At 42.7% G+C, this 24,848-nt stretch overlaps 1 protein-coding gene across 1 annotated transcript in view; it reads right to left on the reverse strand.

Moving 5' to 3' along the window:
• LOC309442524 (deubiquitinase DESI2-like) overlaps positions 1-24,355 on the reverse strand; it is a 61,734-nt gene extending 37,379 nt beyond the window's left edge. The window contains exon 1 of the mRNA XM_082058425.1: positions 24,288-24,355. Coding sequence (XP_081914551.1) covers positions 24,288-24,326 — 39 coding nt within the window. The 5' untranslated portion in view covers positions 24,327-24,355. The remainder of the gene's footprint in view (positions 1-24,287) is intronic.
• Positions 24,356-24,848: the final 493 nt, after the last annotated feature.

Here is a 24,848-nt window from a genome sequence, read left to right on the forward strand (position 1 = left end):
TGCCAAAAACACTATAACCAAATTAAAAACTACCATCCCATTTGACAAACAGAGAAGAAGGATATGGAGGAAGTTTTTTAGAAGTTTCAGTTGTGATTTTTCAGCTCCTGAGGAGTTCTAGCCTTAAAAGTCAAACCTTTGTGGACAACAATGTACTCATATTTGCATTGCAACCCAAATAATTTATGCTTTCACCAAGGACAACAGCCTCCTAGATACACAAGGCAGGGACTTTGACTCTCTTTATACCAAGAATGTCTAAGAAACTAGTTAAAACAACTTCTGACTTCTGTCAAGTTCCTGCATAGACAACTACTTGGAGGAGACTGAGGTAACAACAAAGTCATTGTAATTACAGCTGTCACAAAGGGATAAGAAGTCCCTTTATGATGTCACAGAAGGACCAAGAACACCACAGGCAATGGAATAAATAGTTCCTTTTGTTCCATCTCATTAATGCGGAGCACAATAATGTATTGTTCTCAACCTGTTGTGCAGAGACCCAAGGGAGATATAGCAGACTACATCGAATAAATCTGCAAGCTGGCAGGCTTACATTTGTTAGACAAAAGCTGACGTCTTCAGTAAAAAAAAAAAAAAAAAAAAAAAAAAGGACTTTAAAGGAAAGAAAATTATTGCCAAAAAGAAAAGCAGAGAAAAAAAACTTGGGTTCAAACAGGAGGTGGAAGCAAGTTTGAACATCCACAGAGAGACTGCTGAAGGATAGTCCCATAGCTAGGACGTCAGCCAAGGACACGAGAAGTTCATGTTCCCTGCTCTTCTGTGGACTTACTACAGATTTACTTTGGACCACATCAAAACTAAAATTTCATCAGCATGATGCTATATTTAAATTCAAAATTCTGATCCTCCAAATTCTTCTTCAAATTCTTGTTTACCCTGAAGTCTTTAAAAACATTAGTGTCAGCAATCTAAATGGAAGACCTTCCCACTCCACTGCAGCTAAAACAGATGGGCTCCTCACTCAGATAATGAGAATTCCCAATAGAGATGGGTCTTCTAGCTCTCCTTTCCAGCACTGGTCATTTGCTGCTGGAAGTCCATGGACATAGGCCTCACCCTGGGGTGCCTATTGGCATCAACAGCATCTCATAGCCAGGAGTTAAAGCTACCCACCAGCAAATATGGATCCCTACAGAAAATTAAAAAAAACAAAGTAACACTCATTAGATCTTCTCTCCATGCAAGTGTTATGCAAGGTCAAAATCCAGTCCAGCACTTACATGTCACAAAGGCATGGAAATTCTCACTGTCTTATTCCCACTCACTTGCCAGAAACAGTTGCGCCCATCCTGTGAGCCAACAGCAGCAGCATCAGAAAACAGTGAGCTAGGGGCTATTTGCACCTAAGAGATCTATGCTTCATGCTGGCTTTGGTGGCACATGTTCAAAATACTTCATGGTACCCATGACAGAAATTGGCTACATGCCATTAACATTAGTTTGCTATTGCAAAAAAATCAATATTTATGTCTAAGCTTCCCAGAAGGGAATCTCTTCTCCAGCACAGATGGGGGAAACCCTTTCACAATGTGAGCTCCATTTTTTTTTCCTGGAGAGGTTCCAGGGGCCATGCCCAGCTGGCAGGGTGTCTAACCAGCTTAGCTTAGAAAAATACCGGGAAATAGAGATTCCTGAAGGTAGTGACTTGTCCTTTTTCCTACAGTGCTTTGTCCTGTCTTGGATAAAACTCTTCAAACACAGTGCCAATTTCACACAATGTTTCATTTCTATGCATTATCTTTTCTTACAAGAAAAAGGATATGGGTGCATTTTTGCCATAATCGTACACTCTCTCTCTGCTGTTCCAGCACAATTACTGAAGAATCGCATTGTGGTGATGTCACCAGATTAAGGGATAAAACAGAAAGCAACGCATCGGAATATAGCAATGATAAAATGCTGTTGTGCCACAGAGATTCAAACACACCCTCCCCCAAAAACTCCTTTTCTGCTGGTCCGAAGAATAAAAATAAAATTTAAAAAAAAAAAAAAGTAGAGCAAGAAACATTTCCTTGTGAAGGGAACTGTTGCAAGAAGGGTAGGCTGTATAACCTAGCCCAATGCAAAATCAGGTTGTTAGAATTATTAGCTTCTACTAAGCACAAAACTGATATTAAAACAGCAGTAAGGGAAGTTCAGATAGAAACTTGTTTATAACCCATGACCCAGGGGTTTCTATGCTGAGTGATTTTTAGCACTGTTTAAAATGACCAAAGATACTAACCACTAGCAGTTTTGGAAATGAGTAATCATTTCTGATTTTTGGCATTTAGCTATTGGATGCTGAAAAACTGCTTTAAAGATACTTTTGCCACTCCCCCCATATGAAGATACAACAGAATGATTAATATGTGTAGCATGCCATGATGGCTGGGAAAAAGCTAAAAAGCTTTGGGACTATCTTAACAATTCTGATATAAGGTGCTCTGCTCTGGTTTGTCTGGGGGCTACAGGGGATTTTTTTTCTCTCTCTCTCTTTGCCCCCCATCCCCCAAGTATTTCCACTGTCTTAATTTAATGAGCAGCACTGGACATGCAGCTCTGCAATACCATTTAATAGCCCTTGCTGAAGGAGGGAGATGACAGCTAGCAGCAGTGCCTGGCAACAAATCATCAGCATTTAGTACTATGAATATACTGTTTTGTGTGAAAACCATTTCAGATTAAAACATGGGTGTTTGTCCCTTCAAAAGGACAGCCTCTGTGCTTGCTTCTCCCAAGAGCCACACACACCCTTGCACAGGGAGAGGCACAAACATGCCAGTGCAGCACCCCAACATCATAGCATGTACGAGACTGGTGTTGGACCCAAATATTTCCCTTCTGCTGGGTACAGTAATAGTTTTACACTTGTGCTAAAACAAAATTCTGTGCTAGTTGTGCGACTCCACTGTGTATTACGTACATCTAGAAACAGACCTGAAATGACTCTAGTGATTCAGCCAAATGGTTTCTTCATGGTCATGCATCTTATGGTATCTCTACATCTGAAATGTACACAGTGAGATCAGGGATTGAAGGGGAAGGAGGAAGATAGGGAAATACTTCAGTAAGATCAAGGAGGAGAATTTGCCCTATGAAGCACGTTTCACCAGTCATATTCCTTCCCCTTCTTTCCACTCATTTGTATTTATTTATATAAAAATCCATTAGCTACTGCAACAACATCTTGGCTGCTATTTATTTTAGTGAAAAGAGAAATGGTTGTATATTTGTACCATGGCATGCAAATGGCATTGTCTGCCAGAACCCTGCCAAAAAATTCTCCTGCATGTGGAGCAGACATCCAACCTGAACTATAGCCAGGCTATAGGGAGAAATGTAGGAGAAAGCAGCAAGCACTGTAAATATCTCATCTAGCTCACAACATCCTCTAATATCAAAGACACTTGCTCCAAGATTAAACTATCCCCCTGGTTTGGCCCTTTTAAGAACGCTGTAGATGCCCAGATAACTACTGTAGGAAAATGAAGCCTTATTCAGCCCTAGCTGACAACAGCCCACCACCTTGTAACTCATTTCTAAGGAGTGAAGAAGCACACTCCAAGTACACCTCCATTTTGATTAGTACCAAAAATAAGAGCTTATGCTTTTAATAATAGGACACTACACACATAAATCATATTCAATAGTCACCCAAAAATGCTTCCCAGAGAACCAGAGACCTAAAGAAGTCACCACACTCTTTCCAAACTGATCCACAGGGCAGGAGAACAAGAGCAGAACTCTATACAGCTGGGCCCAGCTTAGATATGGGCATGACTCTTCACAAGAGATGAAAGGTATCATTCAATAGATGTGGATCTCTGTTCTCCTGTGCCCCTTTTCTTCAAGTTCACTCGCGCAAGCTAGAGAATGCAAATGGCCATAAACCTATAAATTAAGCTAATTATCCTGCAGATCAAGAGAAAACAAAGATTTCTATTCCTATATAACAGGGAAATATCTGGACGCTCCAGCAAAGTCATGCAAGCGATGCATCGTGCAAGTGATGAATGGATAGGTCTGAGACCATTCAGTTCCCACTCCATATATCTGCCTTCTCCCAAGTTAGATGAATGCATACAAGAGGTAAACAGATTCATCAAACAAATAAGATCAGCAGTCCCAGCTTTATATATTTCATCTTATGTGAAAGTTTCATTTGGTCTTTGAAGTATGAGTTCAGTAGTGTTTATATAAATCATTTTACCATGCTTCCCCTTTAACACCTCAAAAATCTTGCTCATCTTACTGGAAGAGACCCAAAAGGGATTGGGAAAAAAAAAAAAAAAAAAAAAAAAGTAGTCAGTATAAAACTCCACAGAGGGCACAAAGTTGTCTTTGACTAGACATTATGACCAAAGGAAAGCTTGCATTAGTGAGAGATCTCATCTTGGAAGGGGTTAGGGTCACCACATGGAGTTAATAAGCCAGTTGCTGTCTGCATGCATCCTATCAGAGCTAGAGGAAAAGTAGCTCATAACCTCTTTGGAGCCAGCACTCTCTCTTGTTCCCATTTATATGCTATCTTAATGAAATATGGTGCAATCCCAGGTCATTGCTGGGGCTCATAGTTGGTAACACAAATAATTCATTAATAGCAGGACAAGGCAGGCACCAGCATGCTGTAAGCAAGAGAACATTACCTCATTCCACAGGAGAGCACAGATAAAACTTGCACAAGCAAATAGGATATATTTTTTCATGCATCATGTGTACAAACATAAACACAGTCTGTACATATACAGTGAAGTCTTAGAGAACAGCAGCATTTTAACTGTCTGGTTTATAGACAGTGTCCTGCTAGCGATAAGCAAACATGCCCAATCGTATGTACAAAGCCAACAATAGCTATATCAACAATTGGCTTCCTTTCACATAAGCCATTTTAGTAATCAAGTTTATAAACAGGCCCAGTATTGCAACAAAGGTGCAGCATGATAGATTTGGCCCTGGCAAGTATCCTTATGGGAATAATTTTCTCCTAACCATCCTCCTCCAGAACGTGGTCCCTTGCACAGGAGTGCTGCTGAATCCCTGGAAATGCCTGTGCTCTCTGTGGCAATAGTTAGCCTGCTCAGAGGACAGCCTCCTTCAGCAAATAAATTACAAAAAGAGGCAAACTTCTTAACTCCCTCCCAGCTTACTTTATCCTCTGAGGTGTATTTGTACATTGTGAACCATGAGAGTAAATACATAGCTATGTTTGCCAGGCTTCAGCAGCAGCAACTTCCAGGTAACCAAGCATGAAAGCAATGCTAGACAGATAAATACCAGCCACCAAGGCATCTTTTCTCCTCTCTTTGTAAAAATACACCATAAGCTGCATGGTGAGCTTCGTTTCTGTTTTGTGTTATCTTGTAGCCATGGTTGCTACTTTACTTGAACACTGATACCATTGGGGTTTGAGCACGAATTCTCGCAAATACCTTCTTTGCTTTCCATTCCAACTCAGTCCTGGGAAGGCACAGGCTCTTTTTCACCTGTTTGATCAGATGGCAAAACACAGTGAATGTGACCAAGACCAGCCTGATGCCAAATCACTGCATTGGTGCCAGTTCTAAAGAAAAAAGCTCCTTCCTAAAGAAAGAATAACAGCTGTGTTCAGCAGAGAGATGGGATGGGCAATAACATGCTTCATGTTACAAGTGAGCCTTTGGAAGATGGTTGAAGTAAACAGGAATCAGTCTGGAGTTACAAAGCCTTAAGAACACCCAAGCTTTTAGAAGCACCTCGATGTTATGTTTCCTTGGAGTGTAAAAATGTGTTTGGCATTGTAGCACTCAAACCTTAGTTCAAGTGCAGTCACATAAAAGATTTAGACAACATGAACCCACAAATCAGGGATGGGAAAACCCCAAGGTATCCAGAGAGCACCGCAGACAAACAGCTCTCTTACTGATCATCCCTCATTCAACTTGTCTCAGGACCTTGGGCTTTCAAAAGCAGATAAAAACATTGTCACTTTTTGCTTCTAGATAGATATCTAAAAAAGATAAGGATAGCCTCTCTAGTGACGTATCAGAAAAGTCTGCAGGGTCAAGTGATAGCAAATCTGTAGAGAACTCAGACCTGACACAGCTGCTGTAGAGAAAATAAATTAAATCTTTGCACCAGAGCTTTCTTGTTTTCACCAGAAGAAAACTGGTGAGATTCCTATGCCTGAACCTCCCACTTTCATTTTTGTAGGAGGAGTAGGAAGAGGAAATCAGAAGCAGCTCTGTTTAAAGTTGACATGGATGAATGTATGATACAGACAGACAGAAATGGCCCTGGAGGATCCCAGTGGCAGAACAACACTTTCTCAAGGTTTCCAGAGGAACTGCAGGGACAGAATAGCTGAATTACATGAATGTGGGCAGCCTCTCATGTAAAATGTCTTTGGGACCTGAGCACCAGAAGGTAGCAACTGCAGTGCTAATCTTCAAACAGAGGCCCACGGGAGAGCCAGGGAGTTACAAGTCTGCTAGCCTGGCATCTAGACTGGATTCATTAGTAGAAGTAATAACAAAAGTTAGCATTGACAGACAATAAATATGATATTTTGGGTAAGGGTCAACATGACTTCTGCGAGGGGAAGTCCTGTAACACCCACCTCTTGCTATTCTTTGGCAAAATCAAAGATCTCATTGACACAGTTAACTTATTTCAAAATTGGTTTTCATTACATTCTTCAGAAAATGTCTTTAAGGATGTGTTCAGTTCTGTGCCCCTCAGTTCAGGAAAGACATTGAAGTGCTGGAGCGGGTCCAGAGAAGAGCAACACGACTGGTGAAGGGACTTGAACATAAGACCTATGGGGAGAGGCTGAGGGAGCTGGGGCTGTTTAGTCTAGAGAAGGGGAGGTTTAGAGGTGACCTCATCACTCTCTATAACTACCTGAAGGGAAGTTATAGCCAGGTGGGGATTGGTCTCTTCTCCCAGGCAGTTAGCAACAGGACAAGGGGGCATGGGCTTAAACTCTGCCAGGGGAAATTTAGGCTGGATATTAGAAAAAAATTCTTCACAGAGAGAGTGGTCAGGCATTGGAATGGCCTGCCCAGGGAGGTGGTGGACTCGCCGTCCCTGGAGGTTTTTAAACTGAGATTGGACATGGCACTTAGTGCCATGATCTGGTAAACGGACTAGAGTTGGACCAAGGGTTGGACTCGATGATCTCTGAGGTCTTCTCCAACCCAGTCGTTTCTGTGATTCTGTAAACAGTCATGAGACACAGAGATATAGTAGGGCTCTGCAGGTGACATGAGAAAAGCAGATTAGAATTGACTATTCTGTCAGATATAAAACCTATCAAAAGAAAGCCATAAAAACAAAACAAAACAAAACAACTTGGCTTTTCACCACCAGGTAGTAGGCCTGCAAACTCTGTGGCAAGGCATGTGGATACAAAATGTTGCATTTGTTTAAGAGAACTAAGTAGAAGAAAGAGCCATCAAGGCTTAGTAAAGAGACAGAAGTTACGCTCAGAAAAGCCCTGGAGCTGAAAATGTTTGGAAGCTGCAAGAGTGTTATAAGGAAATGTCATATGTGCTCATGCTGCTCCATCTCCAGTAATAGAGCAGCAGACTCCAGACTTCCCTCCAGCAGACACTGAGGGAAGAATAAAAATACTGAATTAGATGGACTCTTGGTTTGAACCAGTTTGGCCATTCTTATGTTTCTGTGTTCTTCTTTGCAAAGCAGAATGAAAACATTGAAAGGAAGCCTTAGAAATTAGTTCTCCCATCATAGCACAGGGGTATTTTAAAAAAGGAAAAAAAAAAAAAAAGGAAAGAAAAAAAGAGAGAGAGTAACATGTTTTCTTTCCTGGAAAAGGGAAAGATAAAGGGGGGACCTATTCCAAACACCCATCCGAAAGATTCCGGGCAAGCCTTATGAACCACCAGAAGAGAATCTGCCTCACACTATGATATTCAGGATACAGTTTAAGCAAAGGTTTTGAGATTACATTGTAATTACCCAATTAGCTCTTGCGTGCAAAGGGGATTCTCTTGCATTTATTCATATCCATCAGGGCAGAAATCCAAAGCTTTCTGCCTGCTGTGGATTTGCTCTTCGAATTCATCAGGATTAATTTCTTCACCACCCACACAATTCTCTGAATCTCCTCCTCCCCTCCCTGCCCCATTGCCACCTGTCAAAGTTATAAAGATGATTGGTGGTGCTTAAAAGCAGCACAGAGGATCTTTATCCATCTATTTACTGACAGATGCTTTTTCTCCCCTCCTTTGCTAGACTAGTTCTTTCCAAAAGCCCGTAGTCTGTCAAGCTGTCCCCAGTGCACATATGTGCATGCAGTGTTTAACCACATCACCGCCTGTAACCCTAGTGTGTAATGTAACTGTGTTCCTAACCCCTCAAAGTCCTAGATAGCATTTTATTTTGACACGTCCCAAGTAAAACACAAGGAGATTTTCAAATCACCATCAAATTACATTGTATCCTGTGTAAACTGGCCAGCACAAAGAGTTCAGGCTGGCCCAGAGTAACCAGTTTCATTTGTAAAGCAGAGGATAAATTTTAGTAGATTAACATTCATACAATCCTGTTGTTGAGTCATTGGGCTGAACTAGGACTGACTGTTTCTTCTTAGCTCTTCCTATCTCAGTCCAAGGCTTGTACAGAGTCATGGGAAACAAGGGGGGGCATTAATCCTTCATGTTCTGGCTCATCTAGCCTTGTAGATATCTTTTCAGAAAGCCTCTTGAATTATATTACCAGAGCTGCTCTGTAAATTAATTGGTTTGGAAACAGCTATCTTTGATCCTGTCGGTGTCACAGTACGACATGAAATCCTAGGAGTTTTCTTTCAAATTGGAAATCATGATAGCAACGGAAAGCCTGCAATTTAATTTCAAGAAGACCGAGGCTGGGAGAGTGCTTAGACCTACAGTTCCTCCAGCACTGGAAGCTATCTGAACTCCATCAAAGGGGAGCACAGGTAAAAATGCTCTGCTTTGAAACATCTATCACGGTCCTTAAAAAGAAATCAGAGAATTTTCAGCAGCCACAGCTGAAGAAGAGGAACATAACTCAACATAAAAACCCAAGAGATGACACAACAACAAGGCACCTAATCATAGAATATGTCAAGTTGGAAGGAACCCACATGGATCATTGAGTCCAACTCCCTGCTCCTCACAGGACTATCTAAAACTAAACCATAGGACTAAGAGCATCGTCCAGATACTCCTTGAACTCTGACAGGCTTGGTGCCATAACCACTTCCCTGGGGAGCCTGTTCCAGTGACCGACTACTCTCTCAGTTAAGAGCTTTTTCCTAACGTCCAATCTGAACTTCCCCTGACGCAGCTTCATTCTATTTTCTCGTGTCCCAGAATCAGACGAGTCAGCCTCTCTGCGTGCCAGTGCCTCAGCTGCAGAGTGGGAATAACAGCCTTTTCCTTATCCAGAGACATACTAGGAAGTACACTGGAGAAGACTGAGAAAGGATCATGCACTGGGGCAGAGAAGGCTAAATAGATCTCTTGGGTGCCCTCCTGTTACAGTGCCTGCAAGAGCAGCACTACACAGAGATACTCAAATTTGCTTCAAACTGGCAAATATCATCAGCAGGCTCCAGAGCCCAGAACTGCTCAGCAGGAGCTTATATGCCCTGGTAGAAGCAACACAGCACAAGGGGGCTGCATGCCGTGTTTTCTCATCCACTGCTTCTGCATCCGCAACCCCTTGAACAATATCCACTGCGCTGCAGCATGCGTGTCTGCAATTTGCACGCCATCATCTTGAGTTACTTGGGCTTTCCTGACAGGATTAAATGAATAACAAATTGAGTGCTGTCTTTCCCTCCCCCTTACTTCACCCTCCCCTTGCTTTGGTACATACTGAAGTAAAAAGCTTCCTCTGAATCAGATTTCAGCTGTCACAAAGCCAGCAGTTTTCTCCTAGGAAGTCTGTGTGCTAATGACAGAAATAGCAGCTGCCTCTAAATACTTCATCTGCCATATGCGGTCAAAGGGCAGTAAAAGCCAAGGCCAGGCGCAGGTGTGGGGGCTTGCAGAGCCTCCCCACCCTCCCCAGGCAGGCTCTGGTGGGAAAGGGAGGGAGACCACCACCTCTTGATTGACAGGAGGGCCAGGGAGAGCTGCCGAGGCAGCAGGCGTGAGGCTGCAACAGGGCAGGTTCTCACCTGGGCTCAGGCCAGGCAGGTGCTGCACCAAGATGTGGCTGCTGCCCCCCAGCCCACCACCCAGAAACCCTGCTGCTGCCTCCCGGTCCTCTGGAAGTCACAGCAACCCAGGCAGTTACACCTCAGCTGCCACAAAGCAGTTAGGGTTTTAACCTCCCAAGCATCTCCTCCTACCCCAACAGGAGCACTCTTTCCCTTCTTACAGGTGAGACAACCCAAGGCAAAGAGGCTGAAGTGACTTGCTCTTATAGAAGGACGACTGAGGTGGAATCTAGGACTAAAGTTCTGGTATTTCTTTTTCTAAAAATCCAGTGCTTTACTCAAAATGAAGGCTTGGTTGTTCTCGGCTAGGGTCCAAGGACATACTTTGTTGGCAGCATTACATAATCTATTTAGAGCTTTTTGATTCCCACATGTTCAAAGCACTTGTACTTTTCACAAAACATTGTGGTGTCATTGAACACAATGTTATGTTTGAACTGAAATGAGGAAAAAAAAAAAAAGTAAAACCAAACACAAAAAGCCCTATCTCCATCTATTATTACACTTAAATAAGAGTTGGTCTCTCACAATCATGCTATCTTAGTAGAGAATGAAATAAGACTGAGCCTGACCCTAGCCATGCTCATTAGTGATGATCTATTATCTAATATCATCAATTTACTGAGACGAAAAAGCATCCTGTCAAATCCACCATCATTTCTTTCACTCTGCATGAAGACACCCTGGGATAGAAGGAAGGGTAGAGGAGAACACAGAAGTACCTCAGTACCTAATCATGTCATAGGGACATTAAAGACCACAGGTTGTCATGTGTATGATCCTGTTTTAATGGATTCACTTACCTGCAGCACCCAAGGCTTCCCACAGCAGGATTTTCAATGGTGGCAGGAAAGTGTAATATTGCCTTCAGTTGTAAGCCTCAGAAACTTTAATTAGAGATATGCTCTTGCTAGACAGATTCTTTGGAGTACCCTAGAAAACTTCTGTAAAGGGCACAGAGGCTGGCAGTGCTTAGTGAGAGCTACCACTGTGACAAGTGCCAGCTGCAGGCTTCACAACATAGTATAGTGAAGGTAACTTGTGCCACGTTGGTAAGAGAGGCTTCAGGACCTATATTTTTATTTAGGTGATCCTGAGAGTATGACATTATTTAAAATGCTGCTTCTGCAGACAGGCAGAAGGAAACATTTATTCCTTGTAAAAACTGCTCTACAGATGTGTGGAAAATGGCCAGGATTTTAGTTTGTTTTCAGATCTGCTTCAATTTACGTTATCAAAACTACACCAGAAATGAAGTGCCAGTGCTGACCATTGTCACTAGAATAGTCCCAGCTAGAAGGAGCTGGGGGTCAGGTTCTCATGTCTGAATACTCCCAAAAGTAAGAAGTGCCTTGATACAAGCTGAGTGATTTTCTTCTTCTTTCTTGCCTGCGCTCTGGTCTGTCTCTGCTCAATCTCACTCTTTTAGACTAGCCTACAACCTGCATACAGAGAGCAGGCAAGCCCTAGAGCCCCACACAAGCTCATGCATCTCCTTGTTTCTCGAGCAATGGTAAGCAGGAGCATCCCAAAAGGAGGTATGACAGCTAGCTGAGTCACAGGAAATTACTTGTGCCCCCCAGAATTTAAGAGCCCTCCTAGTATCTTTCAGGGGAGCTAAATACTTAGGTGTTTTTTCCTGGTAAGTGCTCATAATGGGCAATATACCTACACTGCAGTAGCATTACCATTCTGAACATACCCAATGGTGCAGCACCAGTACTGTTGCAGGATCCATGATGCAAGCTTAACTTTCCCTTTTGGTTTCCCAATTCACACCTTCATTGCCCCTGCTAGCAGCAGGTCATCTGGTGTAGGGGTTAAAATGAGATAATTATCACTTCTGGATGCTTAAGTTCTTTGACAGAACAACAACTTTACAAATAATGAGTGGCAGGGAACTAAAACCTTTATGCTTCAACTGACAAAACAGTTCTCCATGCTTCATGGGTAGTACAGATGCTTGACGTAAGGGATATAGTGATGATTAATAATTAATTGGCTGGAGACACCAAATGCCCAAGGACAGATGCCTCCCCTCTGCAAGCTCTGGGAGCTGAGGCTACACTTTGCAGGAGGGAGGGATGGAAGGTGGTAGGGCAAGAAGGTGACAAGGTTGGTGTGTCCCTGGAAGTCAGCAGCCTTTTTGAGGTACTTTGCCTTTTGTTTCCCAATACAGAAGAAGGTATTATCCTGCACTTCTCCAGGTGGCTTTTACTGCCTTAGTCACTTGGGGACCAGAGCAGCAATGATCCTTGCCAATTCCTGATGACAACTCACCTAAATGAGATGCATCATTAGAAGCTGCATTCATGTATTTAATAGACTTAATATCAGCTTAAATGAGGCACCTCTGAAACCTCATGAGAGGTAACAGACAGCTGGCTGGAAACATGCTTCAAAGTCCTGTGGGTATAAGAAGTAGAATTCGAGTTCAGAGGTACCAAGTACAGGATTTTTAAGCACCTGACATGTTAGAAACTATAAAATGTTTTTTTACGACGACTTTAAAATCTCCATCTGCATAAATTTGTTTGATCCAGCAACAGATTTAACTATCTCAGGATTATCTAAAACAGCAGCTGCAATAGGCACCGAACTGCATGTCTTAAAGTAATTACACATGACAAAGGGAATCCTTGAAGCATTTCAATACCATTTACAAACAGCACTTAAAAAGCCACAGCTACAGCCTACTAGCAAAACTTTACTGCAGGGATGAAACAGGAAGATAGAATGTCACTTTTACTCCAACTTGCTTCCTGCTTCCTTGCCTTTCTCTCAGAAGTAGAGGATGTTTTAAAGAGTGTTGAAAAAGTTCAAGTTCTATTTGGTTCTGTGGAGTTGAGGATTGTGAAAGAGAGAAGGAGTCTCACCCTCCCCATACACCTTTTCTCTTGCCTCTCAGAAGAAGTGTTCCCTCCCATTAGCTGTGCCTGAATTTACAGGACAGAAGAGTATGCTCAGCAGTCAGGGGGACATGTGACCAATCCAATTAACAGGGTGCTGAGCCGATCTCCTTTCTGTCCTCCCTTGCCCCACATGGGGTGTCCCGCCTGCTTGACTGGCTTTGCCAAGGCCTCTGGCTACCAAGATGCAGAGCATCTCCTGCCAGCAGCACTCTGTCCAAGGAAGGAGACAGAATTTAGCCCAGACAATAAAACCCAGCAAAATTTGCATGGATCCAATTTGCTTAGCAGAAGTCACAGCTCTTTTTTGCTTATGAGATACACAGGGGAAGACAGGATTTGTAGCACTTCCTTTCTTCTCTTCCCAAAAACACCTGAGCTTGAAATGGACCCGTTGAGTTTGCCCCTTTCTCTCTCATCTGTTTCTTCTTGGCTTACACTGGCATGAATCTGTTCTGTTTCAGTTCAGTACAACCTGTTCCTCAATGCCTTGGCCCCCAATATTCTTGCAGTAGCAAGCACAAGAGGCACAGTACTCCAGCAGCAGAAAATAGAAGAGGTTTATTCCACATCCCAAACAACTGCCAAAGAGAAGACAGGCAGCTGCCTTGGATAACAAGCGTCCATAAAAATTAGCGTGAACAAGGGCACAGCAAATGGCACTGCAATCAAGAACAATGAATGTCAGAACTGGAGACAGATGGTGGGTGGATTTCGGCTCAGGACATGCATTTTTAGCTCTGGCCTGCGCAGATTTGGAAACCTCCAGTACTGCGTTTCCACAATGCCTCCAACACAGGCATATTCTAAAGATGCACTAGCCTATGTATTCTTAGTGCTGGGACAGACTCAGAAAAACAGCTGCCCAAAGAATTGACTCTCCAGGTTAATTAGCCAGCTAAGGAGGAGAAGGCAGAAGAGATCTTCTCAGGGCAACAAAAGCCTGACATCTGTCTAAAAATGCCCTGAATAGAAACAAATCAATAGGAGTAGGGAAGAGCTACACTGGCCTCTGCTTACCAGGAAAGGCAAGTTCTTTCTGCTTGTACTTGATAACCAGGAGTCCAGATGCTTCTCCAGGACAGTACAGGCCAACTTTCTAACCACCTCAGCCTGCCAGAGGGGATTTGGCTTTCCACCTGCCTCAGAGGGAAGCAGTCTGGTCACCCTTTCATAGTCTACCTGGAGTGAGGCCTTCTCAGTCCTTTGTGGTGAAGCAGTTTTCTTTCATATAAAGTAAGGAAAAGATTCCTTTCATTCAAAATACACTTTCAGTGGGCCAGAGAACAAGTGTGAATATATAGCCTGGCTCTAGCCTGGACAGCTTCCTGGAACAGCTAGGATCCACTGGGAACATCTACTCTTCTGATACGTATTTTAAACACAAACTAAATGCTTTGACACAAGAGGCCCAGAACAACCAACTCCAGAGTTTCTCGCTGTCTGCTTCTTTGGCAGACCTGCGTGATGGGGCAGTTGTGTTCGAGTCCCTCAGGGATTTTAACCAGGTCTCTGTCACTCCAAATGCATCAGCACACTAGATGGTAGAAGTCAAATGCAGAACTATTACTGATCCTCCCCTAGCACATAAGTACCACTCATGTCAGAACCTCTGGGCATGTCATGCCATCTCAAATGCCCTAAAATATTCAAGACATCTCCACAAAGTTGATAGCTACGAAACAGAATCTATGAGGGAAGAAACCTGGACCTTCCCTGAGAGGAAGCCAGAGGTCAGATGGATATCCTAAAGATGCCCTTGGTGTCTGTTCTTCAGCAGCTGAATGAAGCTTTTCATTTTCTAGATAAGCAATGTGCTAAGAAAGCACCTCAGACCTGCCTGGAAATACGTACAGCCTAGGCCTCTTCTTAAGCAACTAGAAGAAACCTGCTGAGTCTCTTCCCCAAGTGCTGCCTAAAAGTGCAGGTTAATGACAGAGGTAATGACTTATCAGATTTGTCACATGCTAAACCTCTTGGTCCTCTCTTTCTGTCACTTCTCACACTCACCAGGCTAACGCAGAGTGGGGGAAAATTACAAATACAGAGCAATTACAAAATCATTTGCTCCAAGTAATCCCAAACTGAGTAACATACACAGATGAGCCGAGAACATATGTCTAGAAGTACACCATGTACCTAGGGAAAGCTAACCTATGGCAAAGCCTATAATTCACTCTAAAAAGCAACACTGGGCTCCTCATGCACTTTAAATCATGAGGCAGCAATCAGCATCTAGGAAGCTTTTTCCTTCTATCGGTATTCAGTACAAATTAATCACTAGCAGAAGATATTGAAGAGAACAGCAAAGGGGTTGACAGTTCCTTGTGGGTTGAAGTAAGACTGCATGGAAAGCACAGTAATAGGTCCATGGTTGAAGGTTTGGCAAACCATGTTATTGACAGAGCTCACACTGCACCAGGTCCTCCATGTCTCAGAGATGTGGATCTATCGATAGTCACATGGCATTCGACTCGTGTTGACCCATATGATGGAGGCACTTACTAAACAGGCTGAAATGCTTTCAGCATTTCTAGCATCTTACACTTGCTTCTGTAGATAAGCATTCGTATCTATCACAGATAATTTGTAAGCCAAAATATTTCTTCTTATCATTGCTTTTTCAGACACCTTAAGATTAATTGCTGAAAAACTAAGTTGCCAATTAAAACAATTTTCCACTCTTAGGACATAGGCCCATATTTTGCTCTGAGAGGAAAAGTCTCACAGACTTGCATGCTGATTAGATAAAGCTCTGAAGTAAGGAGATATCTGCTTTAACTCCTCTTGATCTTTCATACTCAAGAACATCCAGTGTTTATCTAGAATGGTATCAAAAATTTTTTTCTTTCCTAACAGTTTGAGTCAATTTGCTAGAGAAAGAATCATCAGACGTGAATTTTGCTTCTTCTCTTCCCCAGCAGAAATATAGATTTTATGTATTGATTGTTCTCTGCCTCCCTCCCCAGCTACAGTTACGTCATCTTGGCATAATGACAGGAACAAAAAAGACTGAAACAAACAGAGAATTAGAACAAGGGCAACCCAGGTCACTTAACATAGCTTTTGGACCTAGGACATACATTTAAACTCAGTCCATTGCACTAATGCACAACTATATACCTGCCCATCACAACACTTAGAAATGGATCTGACAGCTGTTCCAACTTAGCAACACCATTCCCATCACTAGTGCTCAGCTCCCTACAGCAGAAGCTCCCACCACCTGCATAACTGGTCCCTGCGGGCTGCCTCCATAGGAAGCTGGATGACCAGCTGAGCCACGACACCACAGCTGCTCAACCTATAAATCAGAAAGGAGTTACAAAGGCAGAGGGATCTTGCTTTGCTACCACAGCATAAATTTATTTGGTAGGAGAGTGACAGTCTTCAGTATTGTCAACACATCATCTTCCATCAATACTAAGAGGGTTTTGTTCGCTTTTGGGTTTTGTTTGTTTGTTTTAAAGAATAGCGAAGTGACATTAGGAACTTTGACAGCCTAAAGAGCCAGAGGCTAAATCTTGCTGACAGAAGTGTCATGTTCTAAAAGAAGTCTGCCTTCTTGTTTGAGGAAACCCCAAAAGCATCAGAGAAAATTCACTGGAAAACAGCTTCCATATGGTTTCAAAAGGAAACAATCATTTTTCTCAGAGCTGCTCAGAGACAGGCCAGGGGATTGTGACTTTACCTGTAGATGGGGTTCAATGACAACTTCCAGTAGCAGCAAAAGTTTTCTGTAGTTGTAGGTTAGACCTGACCTTACCTTAAGCCTCTGGGCTTACACCTGAAATCCTGCCCATAAGACTCCTGACTCTGCAGGACTTCAGGCTGCCCTGTAGAGAGTACTTTAGAGACTCTAATTAATATTGTTATCTGCAGGACCAAACCCAAGAGCACTGATGTGATAACTGGGCTAATAACAGGACCTGGGAAGCTTTGCTCCAGTGGCAGAGTTCACATATTTTTAACACTGCATTTGCTTTCCTAGGTTCTCCTCACTCATAAGGGTTTACTGTATTTGCTGGTGTAAAGCACAGTATGTTGTGGAACAGTTTTCCTAACACATGGAGGACTAGCAGAATCGAGAACTCCCACATTGCCGTGGATGGGCCAGTTCAAGTCAGTCCACTGGGCAACAGAGCACAGGTTCAATGAGCTTGCTGACGGGATGGATGCTGCAGCTGGAGACAGCAATGCCCTGTGTACAGCTGACAGCTCTGAACATCTCTCATGCATAAGCACAGGGCAGTGAGCTAAAGAACTGCAGTGCTGGAGAAGATCAGCAGTAACATGGACAGGTAGCCAGTTTGTCACCCTGACATTATCAAGACAGACTGTTCCTCTGATGGATAATACATCTCCAGGCTGTTGCTAAGACAACAAAAATCCATTTATTATGCATAAATGCGTACACTTCATAACTGGACTTATTAACCCAGGCCATGCCACTTACTCTTTAGCTTCTTCATTGGTTTAGGATCTGATGCCATGTTTGGATTCCTTCTTCTTGAAGAAATGAACTCAGCTGCAGCTCAGTGTATTAGTTCTTATATCTTTTCTTCCTCCAATTGATTTTCTCTCTCCAAAGATATGAGAGAAGTGATGTCTAGTTGCATTTCCTCATTTTGTCACAGGCCTGAACCAGGCACTGACTATGACACAGTGCTCTGCATCACCAGGCTGCTTTCCTTTTCCCTCTGCTGCCAAGTTCAAGCAGGGCAAGGCTGTGACTGACCTGCCTGAGATCAGCCTGTTGTCACTCAAATAAAACTGATGCAGACTAGGAGGAAAAGAAAAGCAGAAACAAAGCAAGTTTTCCTCACCTGCATGCACTGCCAGGCTGCTCAGCCTGATTTATTTGAAAACTCTGATATACTGCTATCAAATTTTCCATACACATTTTTAAAATGTATTATTATTGTTTCTAAATCAAGAACATTTGCACTGGGAACTGCTGCAACCAAGAAAAGTGAAGCAGCCTGGATAGCCCTCTCATCTCTTGGGCTCAGGACTCTGCTGGCACACACTGAGAGCAGCCTTCTCTGCACCCTGTCTCATTCGCAGCACTGGTCTAACTGGTGTCTAACTTTGGCCTCTAACCATGAGTCTTCCCAGAGCATTTTTGGGCCCACAATAACAAGTATCATAGTATGATACTACTGTTACAGATTTTGCAGTGGGACCATTACTTTACCTGAGTGATTATGAACCCCAGACCTATTATGCAGCATAAACATAGTTTAACAGTCTAAACTCAATCAAAAAACCAAAACCAAACCAAAACAAAAACACAAACAGAAAACACACCAAACCAAACAGCATAGAAGGACAACTAAAAGCTCTAGGAAGGCACAGAAAACAAGCATCCAAGATCTAACTGATCCCTCACATTATTGCCTGTGATTAGCACTATGTCACTATGTTCAACTACCTTAGAAACAAAGTTTAGCACTTAGGTACGACATGTTATCACACTGTGGGGAAACCCACTATGAGACACCAGGCACCTGCTATCTCACCACTCTGTTTTGTTACCCAGCATGCTGTACTTGTTATGGTTTGAAGACAGCAAAATGAATAAGGCTCTAGATAAATGAAGAGTCAGTGTTAAAGTAAAATTCCAAGGCCAAAATCTTCCCCCTTTCCTTCAGGAATTTAAGGATTTACTTTTGACCTTACCCCCACAACAAGCCTGTGAAGAAGATAAAACATCCCAGATCTTCCTTAGCCAGGTCTTACTCATGGAAGAGGGAATTCTTATGAGCTTTGAGAGCGACCAAAGAATAAATAAGAATATTACACACCTACGAAGCCCTTCCAAGAACATGGCAAACTTTTGAGTTAACAGTGTGTTTTGGAGAACTGAAATGATTCAGATTTGGCAAACAGTTTTGGCCAGAGATAACTGGCAAATATTTTAAGAAAAAGTCAAAACACTTCATTTGGTATGTTTTAAAAAGCGGTGATTTTGTTTCAGAACAGCTTTATATATATATACGAGGAGTTGCCAGAATTTAATTAAAATCTCCAGAAGGCAATATTTTGCATTTTGCTCTCTGCTGAATTCATTCAGTTTGACCCAAATAAGAAGAAAAAAGAAAGATGACATGCTAGTGACTATCATTTAATCTTTTAAGACCACAAGTTGCTGTATTGACTTAGAGCGTCCTTTCAGCTCATTGCAGCAAGAAACTCCACAGCTACCAACCTACTTGACAAAAAAAGTTCCCTTGCTTTCCATGGGGTTTCCTGGAATACCAGGGTCAGGTGATGCTGTACTTCTCCACACACAGTAGCTCACAAATAACTAATGAGTGATGCAGAGTTGGGACCACCACCTACAATAGGATTTCTCACTCTTCTGACTAACAGAGCTGAGAGCATCCGAGACCTCTACTAACAGCAATCACAAATATGTTGACAATTTTCTAGTGAGTATTCTTTCCTCCAGAGAGACAATAAAATGTTAGATGATGTAGTCTGCTTAAAAAAATCACAGAATAAAGTGATTGCAATCCTGTTGCTCAAAGGCTCCTTACATACTGAAGATAGAGGTACAAACTACCTCTATTCCTTCAGTCTCAATCATTTATTTATAGTGGCCAAGAGTCTCACTCTTTTCCACTTGCACAGGAAGCCAAAAATGATATTAGGATAGTAAATCTGTGCTGGTTTTCAATGGCACACACAGGTCATGCAAGCAATGGATGTTAAAGCAAAATGGTGAAAATGACAGCTGAAAAGTGCAAAAGGAAAAGTAGCTTCCACCTCCATAATACTATTTTTTATCAGAGAAGTTGACTTAAAGTACTAATGTTTTATGCATTTATTCTGTGGCCATAAAGACCCTCCAGCTTTATCCCTTACCTCACAGATACCTGTTGTGTCCTCTTCACACACAGACTCTCTCACAATCCTTTTCTCAGAGCACATAAACAAAACTCAACTTTCACCCTATCCCAGGGTCTGCTGCAGAGTCTCACATATAGGTTCCCACATCACAACTGCTTGTCCAAAAATCTGACTTACCTCCCTCCTGGGACTGACAGAATAGCCAAAATGCTTCTTGCAATTTCTCCCTCTTGAACCAGCACCCTCCTACCAGCCCTCAGTCCCCAAGCCTGGCTCTACATAGAAGCAACTGTAAGATGACAGACACTTGTAGAGCCAGATGGAAAGAACCTCATCAGAGCTCTTCTCCCTACCTGGCTACTCACAGGCTACAATCATCTTCTGATCAGCCTTTGCTGAGAGACCACAAGCTGATTTGAGACACAGAGCATGGTCAGTGTTTCTTGGTGGTACGGCTGAAACTATTTATCCTCTCTCATGAAGGAATATAAACTCATTACAAACCTTTATGGTTTGTAACACCACCTTCCCCCTTCTCTCCCTCTCCAGAAATGCTGCCCTGTGTGCAGATGCAGCCTGCCAGGATGCTCTGATCCACTGCACCAATAAAAATCAGGAGTGAGATTCATGTTTCTAGAACTTCGAGAAACAGCACACACGACTATAAGCTTTTACATTCTCAGACCAAAACCCCACCCCTACTTCAACACGGGCTTCTCCTTGTAATATCACAAACACAAAACAGAGGCCTTTATCACTGCTGTGGAGACAAGAATGCTACTGTGTTTGTTTTCCTGTCAGGGCAACTCAGTGGTGTGATGGAGAAATCAAGTCAACGACACCATCACCCACTGATCAGAGAAGCAAGAGAGACACCAATCACTTACCTGCAGGACCACCCTTTGCCATGAGCCATTGGCCTTCAGCCATTTAGCTGGCAAATTATTTAAATTATATAAAAAACTGAAAGAATATGGGAGAATCATTTAAAATAATTACATTTTGGCTACCTCTCTGAAGCTGAAAGTCACAGTGGAAAATCTCAGAGCTAGTGCCTCTACAGTGCCTTTAATCTTATTTCCCCCTCATTCAGTCTAGTGAGGATGACAGGTAATGTCAGTGGAATCAATGAAATAACAGTGGGACAAAGCTGAGAAAGAGTCACCCCTCCCATCCAACCAGACCCTACATCATTGCTCCCTGCTGACCAGGGCTCTCATTCTCCTCTGCAGCACATCCCAGGGGCTCAATTTCCCTGGCATAAATAGTAAGCAAAAATACCAGTAGATCAAAATGTCGGTTTTGTATGTTATCAGCTGCAAAGACAGTGGAAATTCAGGACAACCATATTTGTAATAAAAGAGAGACAGCAGTGATATGAATATCTTTGCTTTTAAGTTAATAGCATGAATGTGCTATGTAATAAGCTTGAAAATATTATGAGAGCCCCCAACTTGAATCCCTGCCAAGCAAATTGTTTTTAGTGAAATGTGTTTAGCTTGCTTGCTAAAGATTTAAACCTAGGCAATAATTGCAGTTACTTTTCTGTTTGATTTAAGTGGGCAACATTTATTAATGTACAGTGATAAAGTCAACTATTCTAAAGTAAGCCACAAAGACTTAAAGCAATAAGGAAACAGGATGATATCTTGGCTGAAGAAAGCAACCCTGTGATCTAAGAAAGAACTGATGCACAATAAACAGCTTATTAAGGTGGAGTGGAGGGAAGACACGTGCAAGCTATGAAGGGGAATTTGATTTATCCCTCTGAAAGCAAAGTGATAACTGACTGATCAGAGCAAACTCTGTCATAAATTTTATAGACCCAGTTATTTCATGCAGGTCTCCAAACAGCTGTTGGCTTAGAGTAAGTCCATGTGAGAGACAGGTTCAGATCAGGAAAGAGATTCATCCATGATCAACGCCCTGTCTCTGTTGTTATTCTGTGTTTACACTTACACCTTAAATCAGAGTTCAGTAGCCTGCGTATTCACTCTTTAAAATGTCCTCATTGATCAGCAAAGTTCTCCTGCCTTGTCTGTTTTGCAAGTGCACAAGTGTGTACAAACTCTTTAACAACAGATTTAAAAAAGGACATAATCACCCTGCATGGTAGGGGTGAAGGAACTTGCTTTTGATGACAGTATTCTGAACACCTGGAATACCCAGTGATTTTTGCTGAATTCCTTTATGTCGAATAAAATAAATCTACAAATAGATCTACCTGCTTCCTCTATTTGTGCAAAACACCTCATTAAATAGAAGCACTTTTTTTCCTAAAGAAGCCTGGTATATATCCATTGGGTAAAAGGATAAATGGCTATAATCATTGAATACACAAGACTACACAGAGTGGGTATTTCATAGCTGCGCAAAGCCCATAATTGAACTTCTGCCCTAGGGGTAAGTTTTCCTGCAGTGTAAGTGCTTCCAGATGCCATACAGGGGTCATGTTCCTTTTGAAGAAAGCAGAGCTTCACATACAGTTAACTATTATACCCAGCTGTCTTTTTTCTTTTTTTTTTTTCATTGAGGCTAGTTTTCCAACAGTCATTCAAGCAAATGTGCTCATTTCCCAGTTCCCCCGCAATTCACCATAGTGTAACCAAGTGCAGATTTTGCATGGCTACATTCCAAACTCCATGGTGTTAAAATCATAGCAGCAATGGAAAAGCATGTAGCCTTGCTAATCATAATGTAGGACTTCAACTAGAGGTGACTCAGTGGTAGTCAAACAGATGCTATATGAAAATAGAACGGTTCCTGTGTACAGAGTAGTTAACCCGTAGAGTTAATACTCACACATTAAGGTTTTAATGGCTTGCTGAGCAGCAAAAATCACTCAGTCTGAGTTAAACTGATGACCTCAATTCAGTTCACTGTGTCTGGGTGTCCATCTGAGAACACAGTGATCATGAAAAACAAGTCCCTTCTCCCATAATTCCTTTGGGATTCATTTTTGGTGTCAATCACACACACAAAAAAGGCAAAGACCATGTCCATCCAGTATCCAGATCTCTTCAGCTCAATAGCAAAATATTCACTGATTTGGGACAGCTCAACAGTGGCTGAGAGAGCAAAGTTCAGACCACAACTTGCTGCAGAACAAACTAAAAAAATTGCAAGGAAGACAGTGGCTCTAATAAACACAACCCCTTTATCTTCCTCAAAGTATTAATGAGAAACTCTTGTGTGTTTGACATTTACAGCAACCCACTACTAATCTCTTTGGTGTCTATTCTCTCGATTCCCCCAACAGGGAAACCCACACTATTCTGTGGGCTTCCTGTTGAAATTTGTCACTGCCTGATGACAAAAACCAAATGTGTGCCATAATCTTAAAGGTTTGAGCTAGATATTTAGAGCTCAGCCAGCACCTGGGCCCCATAAGTTTCTATTTTTCCCAGCAAAGTTCACTAAATTTTTGGAAGACCTGAAAACCTTTTTTTTTTTTTTTTTTTTTTAATAATGACTTTATAAACAAAAAATGGAGGAAAAGTACATCATCATCAAAATGTTCCTTGTCTGAACCTAAACTTCTGTTGGACCAGAAAGCAAATAAGTTTTGCCAAACCATCTTCTCTCTGGGGGCTCGTGCCAAGGCTAGGATTTGCATCTTCTGATTTTCTAGCACAGATAATTCCCGTTCACATTCCCCCTTGAAAGAAGAGGGCAAGGAAAGCTACTTGCTACACCATTAACTTTCAGGAAACATTGCCAAGGAGCATGTCCCTGCGCTCCTCCCTCTGCTGAAACTTCACCAGTTCAGACAATTTCTTACTCCTGTCATTGCAATTAACCTTCAGAGAAAATAATTAACTACAATCTTATTCATAAGAGGAACTGATCCAGATTACTGACCTAGAAACTATGTGCGTACTGCAATTCTACAGTTGCTTCTCCTCCATGGATGAAATCCTGACCCCTTCCCCACAGACTGGCAGTGCTTACTCACACAAAATTAGAGGACAATTAGCTCCAACAATGAGAGGGGTGATCACATCTCCTTCCTTAACTGGGACATTGGAAATTAAAAAGCCCTCTCCTCACCCAGTTCTGCTCCTGAAACATCCTGCAGAAAACTGGGCACAGCTCTACCTGTAGTCCAGCTCAATATGCTAAACGTTTCAAAGGCCAGGGTCAGCATCATCTCTGACAGCCAGAACATGACATGCTTGGATGAGGAGTTTGGGAGGGGGTGGGGATCAGCCTCTCTGGGGATCCTCTTCGTGCAATGCCTGCCTCAAAGCACCAACTCCCACCCGGCTCCACTCCTCTTCCTCCCCCCTCCACCCCCCCCCCCTTCAGTACTGTTTCATACTCACCATGTCATAAACATTCAAAATCACTGGTTCATTTGCCATTGTTGATTGCAGTAGAGGCTGGATTAAAACGTTTCAGTCCCTGCCAGATGTGTGTTGCTGCCCCCAGGGTATGCTTTTACCCTGAGCCAGATAGAAGGAAATGCCTCATCCTACAGTCTCCGGAGGAAAGAGTGTGGAGGGAGGAGAGGAGGGAATTCTCGCGGTTGGGGGGAGTAAAGTTGGTTGCAGGGAGGCAGGAAGGCTTGGGCTGGGTTTGCTGGTTGTACAGGATTTATTTTACCCCTCCACTGCCTGACAGATCCAACGTTTCTTTCTAACTCTGTAGTGCACCTCGGGGTCTGTAGACACACACCACTGTAACCAGGCACCGTCCAGCCTTGTAAATCCCGATCCACAGAAGACAGACTCCAAGCCCAGAGATAAGCCCTCTTCTGGCTCCGTGAGAGAGGCGGGTGGTCGTGGTGGGGGGGGTGTTCTCTCGGCGTCCTCCTCGGCAGAGCGGCGTGCTGCTACAGCAGAGGGCTGCCCGCAACACGCAGTAAACCGGGACACCAAGGAACG

Source organism: Streptopelia decaocto, assembly GCF_964273445.1.
Source record: "Streptopelia decaocto genome assembly, chromosome: 7".
Classification (NCBI taxonomy): domain Eukaryota; kingdom Metazoa; phylum Chordata; class Aves; order Columbiformes; family Columbidae; genus Streptopelia; species Streptopelia decaocto.